Source organism: Protopterus annectens, chromosome 9.part0 (genome assembly GCF_019279795.1).
Source record: "Protopterus annectens isolate FY-2018-M chromosome 9.part0, PAN1.0, whole genome shotgun sequence".
Classification (NCBI taxonomy): Eukaryota; Metazoa; Chordata; order Ceratodontiformes; family Protopteridae; genus Protopterus; species Protopterus annectens.
In genome coordinates, this window is record NC_056743.1 from 36,677,839 (window position 1) to 36,691,824 (window position 13,986).

General features: G+C 40.1%; 1 protein-coding gene across 1 annotated transcript in view; it reads left to right on the forward strand.

Annotated features, from left to right (window-relative positions):
* Nucleotides 1-10,257, forward strand: part of LOC122810848 (embryonic protein UVS.2-like) — a 237,680-nt gene extending 227,423 nt beyond the window's left edge. Inside the window, exon 6 of the mRNA XM_044082400.1 lies at nt 9,828-10,257. Within this exon, the coding sequence (XP_043938335.1) occupies nt 9,828-9,832 (5 nt within the window). The 3' untranslated portion in view covers nt 9,833-10,257. The remainder of the gene's footprint in view (nt 1-9,827) is intronic.
* Nucleotides 10,258-13,986: the final 3,729 nt, after the last annotated feature.

Here is a 13,986-nt window from a genome sequence, read left to right on the forward strand (position 1 = left end):
CTTTACACATGTTTTTCACTGTGGTTTTCTGGCCAGGGACTGTGGTCAGGACGTGTATATCCGGTGTGATTACTCAATGGTCTGGTCTTACCAGTGAGGGATACACTTCTCATCTTGCCATCCAGTATCCATGTTGCTGATTATCACATCCAGTATGCTTACCCCTCTTGTGGGAGTGGTACGTTGTTCCTGGGCATTTTGGTTTATGAATTCTAGGAACTTTTCTCCTACAGTGTTGGAGCTAGTATAATGCTCCCAGTCTATGTCTGGGTATTTTCAGTCAACCAATATAATGTGGTTTGGGGGGCTTGATATATTCATGTATTCCAACATAGGCCAGGTGCAGTTCCTGGTGTTAGGACGGTAGTCTGTAGCAGGCTATAAACTGGGAAGCAGTTTTAGCCACTGTTACTTGACCATAGCTAGTCCATGCTGCTTCTTGTTGTGGTACCAACATGGGGGTGTGGTTATCCTTGACAGTTATTGCTAGTCACCCTCCTTTTGTAGCTTGTTCCATGTTTTGAGGCTGTACAGCACAGTATGAGGTGTAACCTGGTATTGTTAGGGTGCTGTTGTGAGCCTTGACCCAATTTTCTGTTACAGGACAGATATCAACATTCTCCATACTGGATGAGTTTACACTGCACGCATCTTGCTGTTTAGATTTCTGGCATTGTGTAGCATTACATCTAGGTTTTTATCCCTTGTGGTACCTATGGAGGTGGGTTTGTGTTTTGAGCCTTACCTATTCAGGGCACGCTGTGGGTAATGACAGCCTTTGCCGGTATCCATGAGGCCTGGACTGATAGGTGCATGCCACCCCTAGCAGGTGGAGCATCACGTCATGCTCAGCATGTCATCCCAGGCTGGCACACATTGGATCCCCTTTGACTAACTGCAATACTGCAGCCAATTATTGCAATTGATCATCCCATCATCATATTGTGGCATCATGCTTGGTCAGGGTAGGATGTTAGTCAGGGTCCTCAAGTGTGCATATACTACATGGTGTTACATTACTTAACACGTGGCATTCATGCCTCAGGTGGTGCTGCAGGGCTGCTTGTCGGATGCACATATTACACTCCCTGTACATGTTTGAGAGCAGGTTATGTCATTTTAGGCATCCATGTTATTATACGAGTGAGTCAGAGAGGGGTATCATTCCCAGGGTTCCTACTGAGCCAGTGTATGTGCTATGCGTTGCCTCTTTGCCAAGGCCAGGGCATACTGGGCACGCCTCCTTCTGCCTACTGGGGCAGGCTCAGGTTGTTCCTCCTCCGAGTCACACTCTGCCTGTGATGGCCTTGGCAATGGTGGGGGGCTATTTGGCCTGGCCCTATGCTGGTCCTGCTGCAGCTGTTTTCGCAAGATCATATTATGTATCATAGCACATACCATGACAATTTGGGTACATGTAGTTGGTGAGTACTGCAAGGCTCCACCAGATGTGTCCAGACACCGGAACCGTGACTTGAGCAGCCCAAACACACGCTCTATTACATTACGTGTTTGTGCATGTGCCTCATTATGGCGTTCCTGTTCAGGTGTGTGTGCGTTTCTGATGGGTGTCATCAGCCACGGCTCCAGTGCATAACCTGCATCCCTCACAAGGTGTCCGTGTGGGATGTCCCCATTGGCAAATGTCTGGTACAGCTGCGTCAAATGCCAGATATGGGAATCATGGTAGCTCCCAGGGCAGCCAGCACACACATTCATTATTATGCCCTGGGCATCACACATGACCTGGCAGTTGATGGAGGGGAAGCCCTTGCGGTTAATGTAGGCCCAACCCTGCTCACCGGCTGGTGCTTTGATGTGTATGTGCGTGCAGTCTATTGCACCCACTACCTCAGGGTATTCCGCTATTTGCTGGAAGAGACACATATTGCTGGCCAATACCTCACGGGCATTGGGGAAGTATACATGATCACTGACATGTGCTGACATGGCATCCAGGAACTGGTGCAGTACCCTGGAGGCTGATGCCTGTGATATCCCCATCATATCACCAGTTGGTCTCTGGAAGGTACCTGTTGCTAGTATTCTTAGGCCAACACATACCTTGGTTTCCACTGGGATGGGTTCCCCTCTGTTGGTTCTGTGTGTGAGGCGTGGCCTGCACAGCTCGACAATTTGCTGCAGGAGGTCTCTGTCCACTCTGTAGCACTCTACTATCTCCAGCTCATGTAACCCATGGTAGGTGACCCTGGGCCTGTACACTCTTCTCCGTCTCCTCACTGTGGGTTGTCTGGCACCATCTGCATTGTCACCACCCTCAGCAAGTCGCCTATGTCTCCTTATGACAGCTATGGCAGCCCCTAGCATTTCTGCTCTGAGTTCAGCTTTTTCAGTTTTCACTTCTAATAGCTTACTCCTGTCTTGCAGTGTCTCTTGAGAGAAACATCCTGCACTGCTGTTTGCAGAGTTTTAAGTGCTTGGCTGAGCTACTATTCTGCCTGTGTAATTGCCTGCTTCTAATTGTTTTCACTTGCTAGCTCCAGCAGTATTCCTTGCTAGCTTCCTACTAATTCTGTTGCTTCCTTTTTCCTTTCTGTTTCCTCAGGGGAGAGCAACATGCATACTAGCAGAAACACGCTCACAGTGGCTTACACGCGCACACACATCGGCGTACCTTGCCAGTGGCCACATATTTGGCCATTGGCATGCTGCCTGACACATATGCACCCTTTATTTGGAGCTGACATGGCTCCATTGTGATTTTTGCAGAAATGTACTCAGTTGTCAACTGAGTACATTTCTGCAGCTAAAACGTCTCTTACACGGGCTGCTTTCTGCTTCGTGGATCGCTACTCTACCTCATTTGCATGCCTTTCGGCTGCAAGTGAGGTATTTAGCATATCCACGCCCAGTCCATGTAAGAGATGTTTTAGCTGGTCTCTTACACGGAGTTTCGGGCTGTTCCTGGATCGCGAGGCTTGCATGGAGTCTTACACATCTCTTACACTCTGTGCAAGCCTTCGTGAATCCTGCCCTCTGTGTATATATTTGCAAATAAAAACTTTGCAGTATAAACTGGAAAAAGTTTGACTAACTGATTTAAGTATCAAACCTTTATTCTTGCCACTTTTTGAGCCACTCAATCCACCACTATCTAAGTTCCCCAATTTTGCATCAAAATTATTATTATTTATAATTAACTTATATAACTTGGACAAGCTTTCGTTGTTTCAGAACATCAGCATTTTCTTGTCAATCTTTTGAAAGTTCTGAAACTTCAATCTTTTGAACTAGATTTATATATATATATATATATATATATATATATATATATATATATATATATATATATATATGTAGTTGGTGAAACTTTCCTGATGGAGATCAGGGAGTAATCCCTGTGCTTCCAGGGAGAGGCTGCTTTGAGGCATTGCCACTTTCAGGAGTGAGTGACAGCCTTCACTATCAGCTCATTGCATGACCTCCCCCCACTGGTGCTCAGCCAAGTGTACACAGGGGGATAGGGCCAACAAGTAAAAATCTCAGACCTTTTTTCTTACCCTCCTGAATGATGGCTTCCCCCAGCTGACTCTCATCCTGACTGTCAGCCTGGTGATGGGGAAAACATATCCATTGGTGGGATGGGGTATGATAATCAGCAGGTAATAGGGGCAAGCTAAACAGAAAAATGAATACAGAAATAATGAAACTGATTGATTAACAACATTAAAATACAAAGAGCAGACAGGCTAATCCCCAGCTTCCCTCCTACCATCATTGCAAAGTGCAGTTGTTTTGTTTGCTAATTAACAATTTCCTCAGTCTTCTGAGAGGTATAAAAATATTTGTACAGAACTTTACAAGCAAAATTCTGAACCTCATAGTGTTGGTTGCAATCCAATGCCAAGTAACAAATCACTTTCCATAATTGTACATTTCATATTACTTATATATATATAATATATATATATATATATATATATATATATATATATATATATATATATATATATAGTTCCACTTTGAATCATCGAAAGCTTGAAACGTCGAAATTCTGATAATCGAGACCAGAATATCGAGTTTCAAACCATCGAAGATTCAAAGGGAATGTAAAAAAAAGAAAAAACCTCTAAAAACTATTTTATGCAGGCTGCACCCCCCCCCCTACTCCCAGCTTTAATATACCAACTCCAAGATCGCACTTCAGTGGGGTAAAGGGAAATCTCCGTTTTAGCGCTATATGCAGAAGTGCTAAACGGGAGATTTCATGTACCCTGTCTGCAGTGCCATCACAGAGATGGCACATTCACAGACAGTGTGCAGGGCACCTTGCTGCCCTGCAGAAACACTAGCTTTTTCCCTTTTTTCCTTATCTTTTTCTTACCCTTGGCAACATCGATGTTCTAAACACTCGATGATATGGTTTCGACCATATGAATTTTGATGGTTTAGAATTTCGATGTTTTCAAGTGAATATATATATATATATATATATATATATATATATATATATATATATATATGTGTGTGTGTGTATATATGTCTCTATCTATTTATCTTTCTATCTATCTGTTTTCTCATTATTATATTTGTCTTTTATGGCACTCTTGTTTAAGATCTTCCAGAACTTTGCTTGCCAACCAGTACCTTAACAAAGGGAGCTATGCTTCTGGCCTCTGACATGAGTGCTCACCGATTCAGGGATTATGTACTCAGCATGCCATTCAGACATAAATAACTGATCATATTATTATCCCTTCTTCTTCTGTTTCAGAATAATTTACAAATGGAGCTTGTTTGCTGTATGGTCCCAAGTTCCCCTGTCATCTGACCACCAAAGCTGTTTGGTGCACCTTGCCTTCTGCATTCTCATGTCATTCTCACTCCTGAGCACCCGCTGCACTTGATCTGATTAGCAGCACGAACTTCAGCCATTGCTTCATGGCAGGCACATGACACACCTGTCATAATGCAGGCAGTCACATGGGACTTGAAAAACTATCTGCACACAGTTGCCCTCTCACATTCCTTAGTATTTTCTCATAAAGAGATTAACTGCTTCCTTCTCATCTTTTATGATCTTATGTTTTTCATTTGTATAACCTCTCAGTTTATTTGAGGAGCACATGCTTTCAGTCACTAATTTTCACAGTATGAATGAATAACTTTCCCAAGCCACCCTGGACTTACCACTATCCCATAGAAAATTGCATGATATTCTTCAATGACCTTGCAAAATGTTGCGATATAACCACAGGGAGGACACGGCAGACAGATAATAGCAACAAGGGCACAACATAATACAGACATGCAGAATTCTGTCCAGGTGCAGTTTTCAGGTGCTCTAGTTCTTAAATTCCAATGTAAGCTTTCTTGTTAGTTTCTGTGTAATTTTGCATTTCAAATCCCATATCTACACTCTCACATTCTTCATATATTTTGCTTCTCATAAACCAGTAGATTTCATATGTGGAAAATGGACACAAGTAATTGTATTCTCATACTCTTAGTAGTATTAATTGTATATTATGAAAATCTTTCAAAATTAGTGAGTGAATAATTTCCCAAAATCAATGGCTGAGTTAGCCATATGTATATGAACATCATTTATGCATAATAAGAGAGTAAAATCTTCTTTTTCCCCACTCTATATCCTCTAATGGCCAACTGTCAGACCTATCCTGCTGCAGGCTAAATATATACTGCAAAAAAAGGCAAAGACAACAATGGATAACATTGCCAAGTGCCCTTTTAAGCCTGAAGGGAAGTAGCAGTTCTGTATGAATCCTGATTCTCACTCTGAGTCTCTATAAGCAGCTAAAATCAGGTCTATAATGAGAAAACCCTACTGTTAGTATTGCTTGTGACTTATGCTATTTTATGTGATCTCAGACAACTGAGTGTATTTACAATATGTAAACATATTGAATAGATTCAGTTACACTACTGGCGTGTCATTCAGTATTGGAGATAACCCTATGTCTGCCCTGTTTTCACAAAGAAACAGTAATACACCAAGTGTCCAGGTGATATTTTCTCCCCACAATCCCATCAGTTATTTTCTGCACTTCAAATTCCACACCCAGCATGACTGTAAGTTGTCCTAAGTGATATACTTTTTCCTTTTAAGAATAAAAAGCACATTGTTTGCTAATGTTTGCATTTTTCATGCTCCTCATTTCATATATTTAAGCAACGTGGGTGTGGGTAATGCTGGTTTTACCCACGGTTGGTGTGGTTTGGTCATGAGGGCGAAGCCCGAGTGGCCAAAGACAACCGTGGGTAAATCCAGCATTACCCACACCCAGAAGTGGGTTATTGCTATTATACAATGACATTATTTAAGAAAAAAATACTTACTTTTCTTAAATAATGGCATTGTATAATGCCTCCATGCTGCCCTTCCGCAGCTGTCTGGTATTCTGCGGCAGTTCTGATGTACTGCGCATGCATATGCTTACGCAGTACATCAGAGCTGTGGGTGGAAGCAACGGAGATAGCAAGATCTCCGTAACAAAATCAAGTGGCACAGTATATGAGTTTTTGACAAATTTAACTACAAGTTTAATGATATATTCCACTTCAAAGACATTTTTCCTGATGTTTGTAATGGAATATCCATTATGGCAGCCCTCTTGAAAGTGTTTCCAGTAGTGATGTCCAACAATGTCAAACTTCATCAGCAGTTTAAGTCTCCTCACTGCAGTAATGAGGAGAACAAATAATTTTACAATGAATGTTTTCATCTTCATTTAGTGCCACATGTAAATTACTCCATCTTATAGTTTTACTTACAAGTAAAATGAGAAATACCAAGTTTCTGTCTCTAGCAGTCCTTTCAGATGTCCTTTAAGTCTAGGAAGCTTTGCATTTTATTCACAAAGAACAACATACAACCCCCACCCCCCTTGGCTGATCTGCTACTTGCAGTAACTTTTGATCACTTGCCAGTCTTGATATGATGACTGAAAATGGATCTTGGTGTGACCAACATCCGAAGTGCTCCTAAACAAATCACTGGTCAATCAGTCAGTTTACTGGACTCCATAGATGAGCCCTTGTCCACATCCAGATTACTGCCATTTTGAGCCTTTTGAGTTATATTCCATAATCACCTTTACTGCCACTTGCAGATCTTTGAATGTTTTAAATCCTTTTGGAAAATACATTCTTAAAAAAGCTGCATACAGAAGCCAAAACTTCAACTTATTGGCATGACACTCCCTCATTGGTAATCTGACCAGAGTCGTCATCCTTTTTTTGGAGTCTGCAAACAACAGCAATTCTAAAAAAAAAAAAAAAAAACACACCCTTTTGTTCACTTTGTTTGTATTCTATAATAAAAGCAGCAACTGATCTTTTATCATAAATGATTCAAATTTCAACAGGGATATGCCTGGGCCTAGAATCTGCAACAGTACTCCCAGATATAAACAATATGTGCACCTATTCATTTTTGATTTGTATCAAATGTAGTGGAGTCCATTATGACATTTTGATTTGGGAAAACAAAAGTGATGTAATCATCTCCTCCTGCCTTCTCCAGCACTACAGTAATAAAGAAGTTATTTCTTCAGGCTCTGTCCAACAGGCCAGCAAGCTTTTCCTTCAGTAATTCCACCTCAAGCTGCAAAGTCACACACCTAGTCATTAACACTAACAGCGTCACAGCAAGATGCAACTGATTAATGGGTGTAGAGTATGCATCCGGTGCCATCATCATTTATTCATTCATATTATTTGATAATATTACAAAACTGTCCATCACCTTCTTAATCTCTAGCACCTTCCATGATACAACCTAAGTGGAATTTCACTGACTGGAATCAGCATAGCTGTCAAGACATGTAGCCCTGTCCATGATCCAGATGACTGGGGTATAATTAGTAATCTGGGTACCGGAGGAGTTAGTGAGGAGTGAGAGAGGAGTAAAGGGGCATGACCCATTCACCTCTTTTATAGGGGGTGCAGCGAGTGACGTCCTTGGCGGATGTCTACCTGCCGTACTACTGGTATATTCTTGTCAGCATAACAAAAATAGATATTAGGTTACAAGTGGGGGTGGGACAGCAGTAGAGGTAATGTACACCCTGGAGGTTGGACATAGAGTTATAGTGCCCCATCACATTCCTTTGGAGAGTGGGAAACCAGGATGGCCACATCACCATGGAGGTGGGATGTTTACCTCTTAATGTCTACATGAGCAGGAAGTGAGCCTAGAGCAGCCACTGGGGTTACGGTTTAATGCTGTCTGTTTCTCCACAGGAAGCCTAACCCTCCTTGCCCTTAAAAGCTTCAAAAATCACTAGGCCACTTGGGTGACCAGGGAGAAGAGTGCTGGTGGTCAGGCTTGGCTAGTAGAAAAAGTGAAAAATAATGCCAGTGAAACTTAACCATCCTAGCATCCTTGCTAATGCTTACATATTCAGTAACCATGTTCACTTACCTAGGAGAAACTGGCTGTTTTTCAGAATTTTAATTTGATTACTTGATACATTCCTTCATGTAGACAACTTGCTTGATCCCATATTTTGCACAAGTGAAAAACTTTCTCTTCTAAACAAGTACCTGAACTTTTAAATCTCATTTTTTATAAGTGTCAGCAGGCTACCATCGAGCATTCACTGTATTGCACTGATTGATGATCTATTGATTAATAAATCTAAAACAATGAAATAACTCAATTAAGGTGTTAAATAGTGATGCAGAAGGCAGACCAATAGCACCTGAGTCACAGATAATCATGATGATTTTGCAGCATTGTACTGAGATTGTTATACTCACATGTTATTGAATTGTGGGGGCACATGGTCAGTGCTGCTCAGGAAAAACCTATGAGACAGGTCTTACATCACCTGTCAGTGATCACTTTTTTCACAAAGATGCAGCCACTCAAAGTCAGAATAATAACGTAAGAAATGTGGGGACGAATATCCCCTCAGATGGTGGTACAAGTGCTTTATCCTCTTCAAAAAATATTTTTCTTTGTGAGACATTTCGTCATGAAGTGTATGCAAGAGTGCATGCATTATGATGGTGTGTGTACTTATGCTATGACTGAATTTGTAATGCAAGCTTCAGTATGTTGAGAAAAAGTAGATCCTTCATAAACAATGAATAAATAATTGGATGCAATATTAAAACAATAAATTAGTTCATCCCTTTGGAATAAAAATTGATTAGGCAAGATAAGATTTTAAATGTATCAGGATATGTCTGCTGGAAAAGCTCATTGGTATATAACTCACTCTCCTAGAATAAATAGGGACTACAGTGAAGAAAGGTTCTTAATTGTAGCCAAGTGGATGTATGTTATCACTTACTTCCATAGATGTGTCTTTTGGCTTTTCTCGGTTAGGGATCGCCACAGCAGAACTCCAGTCCAATAATTGGCAGCAGATTTTTATGTGCCGAGTTGCCAGCTCTGATGCACAACCTTCAACGAAGGTACGCCCATTCACACATGTCTCCACACAGAAGACGCTCTAGCTGAGAATCAAACAGGACAACATCTTACTGTGAGGTGACAATGCTACTGCAGCTCCACCACCGCAGTTTCCTTACTTCCATAGATAATGGGATGTAAATTAAAAAATCAAATGCACCATTGGATGATATGCTTCTCTGAATGAATGTAACATAACTTGCATTATTTTACTAGTATTTTTATAGCAGTAAATATGTAACCTGAGAATGTTGAATTCGTTAAGCTGTGAACGGTGACAGATGCTGCACACAGTGCCTACAAATGCATGCATTACATTTCTGTCACTACACATTATGCTGCTGACAATGATGGATGGCATGAACAGTGCATATATTGTATGCTGCTAGCAAACGTGACATTCATTCTGTTTTTATTCTAGTTTAATTCAACGTATTAAGACGTGTTTGAGATTGCAATCATTATCAACAACAGAAGCAATATCATCAATATAATCCAATATATTTTTCGAGGAGATTCGTAGGAGCTGTTCTAATGGAATGATACATGATGCACGACAGTATGGATTTTCCTGTCCAAGATAAAGGTTTCCAGGAGTAATTTTAGGTCAGGTTTCTGAAAATAAATGAAGGGGTGTCAATCTAATGCAAAAATATTAACCTATCATCTCTTTTCTCTATATTCATGTGCACAAATGTGTATTAAAATATGGTTCGAATATGTATTGATCATTTAAGTTGGAATGCTTGTATTTCATCAAAATTAATAAAAACTGTCTTTAATGATCACATATGCATTTTCCTTATCTTTATGTCAGGAATACTAATAAATCTTTATTTTCCTTATTGCCTGCATCCTCATATACTGAAAGAGAAAAATACAATATTTAGTTAGTGTGTAATCCATAATGAAATGAATGAACTTTGCATCTAACAAGGAATGGTGAAGATTAAAGATTTAGGCTCACTGGTCTTTGCAAATGTGCAACTTTAATGATACTGTGTTTTTAAACATAGTTTTGTTCTGCAAAAATAAAAAAAAAATTATGTTTGCAAAGCATAAGCAATGTTCATACTTCAAAACAATCACAATAATTGTAGTTTGTCAAATATAATGAAACCTTTTTTCACAAAAGTTCATTCTCAATAGTGCTCTTCATATTTTCCCAGTTATTTATTTATTTATCTGCAGTTTGTTAACCAGGAAAGTCCACTGAGCCAAACAGAGCCCATTTTCAGTGGAAGCACGGGGAGCAAAGCTCCTCAGTACAACAAAAAAGTGCAATCAAGCAAAGCTCCTCAGTACAACAAAAAAGTGCAATCAAGCAAAGCTCCTCAGTACAACAAAAAAGTGCAATCAAGCAAAGCTCCTCAGTACAACAAAAAAGTGCAATCAAGCAAAGCTCCTCAGTAAAACAAAAAAGTGCAATCAAACAAAGCTCCTCAGTACAACAAAAAGTGCAATCAAGCAAAGCTCCTCAGTACAACAAAAAAGTGCAATCAAGCAAAGCTCCTCAGTAAAACAAAAAAGTGCAATCAAGCAAAGCTCCTCAGTAAAACAAAAAAGTGTAATCAAGCAAAGCTCCTCAGTAAAACAAAAAAGTGCAATCAAGCAAAGCTCCTCAGTACAACAAAAAAGTGCAATCAAGCAAAGCTCCTCAGTACAACAAAAAAGTGCAATCAAGCAAAGCTCCTCAGTACAACAAAAAAGTGCAATCAAGCAAAGCTCCTCAGTACAACAAAAAAGTGCAATCAAATAAAATTCTTTACATTGGTAACATGCAATTATCTAACATATTGGATTGCAAGTTAAAAACACACACTTAGCAATTCAGTGGTCAGACAAATACTAATGAACGGATTGTAAAATGTTTAGAGATAAATTATAGCATTGAGAATTTTTAGATAATACACAGCATAGAATGTAGGGAGAGAGTATATCATTACAGCTAGGTATTCAAGGAGGCTGTGTGCAAGTGCAGTTCCAGGGGGAAGATGAGTAAATGTGGAGAGAAGCTTTGAAGTGGCCATGGTTTGGGATTGTTCTGATTACTAACGGAAGAGCATTCCCATTCTTGGCTAAAGAGTAAGAGAACAGAATTTGGCCTGGTAGCAGGTTTGGATTGGGAACTGGAAAAAGTTGCTGATTCTCAGATCTGAGGGGCCTACTTTGGAGGTAGAAGGTAAAGATAGAACTAGAAGGTTTAAAGATAAGTTTGAGAGCAGTAGTAAGTTGCAGATAGTTGAGGTACTTGGTAGTTCCAGCCATTTTAGAGAGTGAAGAGCAGTACAGGGATGGGAGAAGTTTTTGTAATTTGTTGCAAGTTTTGCAATTTTATAATAACATGTCTCAAACTTAGCTTTTACAGAGGTTTGGAGGCTGGTAAGTAGAGGGGTGCCATATTACGGAGGAGAGTAGGTAAGTGGAGGCAAGGGTTTGTTTGGTGGAGGGGCTAAGGAACTGCTTGTGCCTACAGAAGATTCCATGTTTTTGATGTGCTTTTGGATGTTTTGTTGCAGATGAATATCGAATTTTAGCTGTTCATCTATGGATACTTCCAGAAGTTTTGTGTGGCTGACAACTTCTATTAGTGTTTTACTTTGGGAGTAAATATTGAACATAGCTTTGTCCAACAGAGTTGTTTTTTGGGGGGTGAAAAGCATGATCTTGAATTTATTAGGGTTGAGGGCTAAGTGTTTTAAACATCCAGGATTCAGTGGTGAAGAAAGCTGTCAGGGTTTTGAGTTGGAGCTCAGACATAGAGTCAGCTGTGCAGACAATGGTTGAGTCATCAGCATATTGAATAAGGACTCCATTGGTTATAGATGTGTTGAAATTGTTAATGAAAATAGTGAATAGGAGGGGACCAAGTATGGAGCCTTGAGGAACTCCAGTAGAGGTGTTAAGAAGAGATGGAGTTTTTCCATTTGACAGCTTGTTGTCTAGACAGTCTTTTAGATAGCTTGAGAACCAGTTGAGAGTGGTGAAGGAAAGTCCAATGTTAGTATGTTTTGTATTGCCTTTCAAAGATCTAAGAATATGGTAGATACTGTTTTCCCATTATCACAGTATATAAGGGCACTTGTAGTGCAGTGGCCAGGTCTGAAACCATATTGTATGGAGGACAGGAGGTAGTTATGAAGTAGATAGAGCATCAGCTGAATGTGAATGCACGTTTCCAGAATCTTAGAGATTGGACAGGCTAGCGATAGGTTGAAAGTTGGAGATGTCATGGTTTTTGCCCCTTTGTGAAGAGGGAGAATATAGGCTTTCTTCCATAATTTAGACACATAAGATTCTTGAATGGACTGTTAATTAGGACACTTAGAGGGAATGCAGTGGCTTCGGCAGCAATCTTTAGAAATGTTGGGCGTAAGTTGTCAGGTGCGTTAGAGAAGAATTTGAGCTTAAGGAGTGGTCTTTTAATACTTGTGGTAGAAATGGGGTTGATAGTGAAATTAGGGGTAGAATAAGGGTTGGGTTCAGGGGTGTGTGGTACTTGTAAAGATGGGGAAAGTAGGGGAGGTGTTTGGCAGAGCAGTGTCACTTACGCTGTCTGTGCCACGAGGAAAGCTAGAGGTAATGTTGGTTATTGAGTTTATAAAGAAAGGGTTGTAGTGAGAGGCAATTTCATAAGAAGGTTTGTCAGGGTGCGAACAAGGATTGTTTTTTATGCCAGGGTTCAGGAGAGGTGAGCTGGAACTCCAGAATTTATGGGGGTTTTGTTTATGGTTAGACTGCCATTTTGTGTAGTAAGCTTTTTTATCTTTATGCACTAGCTTTTTAAACTGATTATGGAGCTGTTTAAAGTGTATCAGGATGTCCTGGTTTTTGTTAGCATAAACGTTAGGTATAAAATTTAACTAGCAGAATGTCAGTGTTAAAAAGCCAAAAATGGCTCTTTTGTAAAATTGTTTTTTCCGTTTCCTACTTAACAAGGCCATGACTTCATCCATCCAATAACCCTTTTTCCCATTTTTACACATGGGGTCAGGGTGTCTTTTCAACAGGGACAATCATCTAGATCAAAGGTTCACACTTTGGTCCAGCTCTGCCATGTTTGTATTTGTGTACCACACACCCACATGCACACTCACATCAATGGCCAGTTTAGAGACCCCAATCTATCTACCTCATGTACCCACATGAACACAGGAAAGACATGCATTTTCCACACAGAAGGCACCCTAGCCGAGAATCAAACTGGGGAACCTCTTGCTGTGGAGCGACAACACTATCACACTATCCACTGTGCCACTCTCCGGCTGTACAGTATTTTAGTGGGGATAGAGGTGAGGATCAAAGCACACTATGCAGGACCTTTCCCGACTACATTTGAAAACATTTTTATGAAAAGCAGAAATCAAGATTTTCATTTCAGGGTACAATCATTCAAGCAGTATGCTTTTAAACATGTACTGTAAAACCATTCTCAACTATTTTGCTATATAGTAGTTAAACCTGAAATGCATATACATTAGTATCCATATTGTAAATTATAGATACATTTATACAATAATCCCCGTTAACAAAATCAACTTTTGGCTTGTTTCATTAGTCACTGAACACAGTTTTAAACA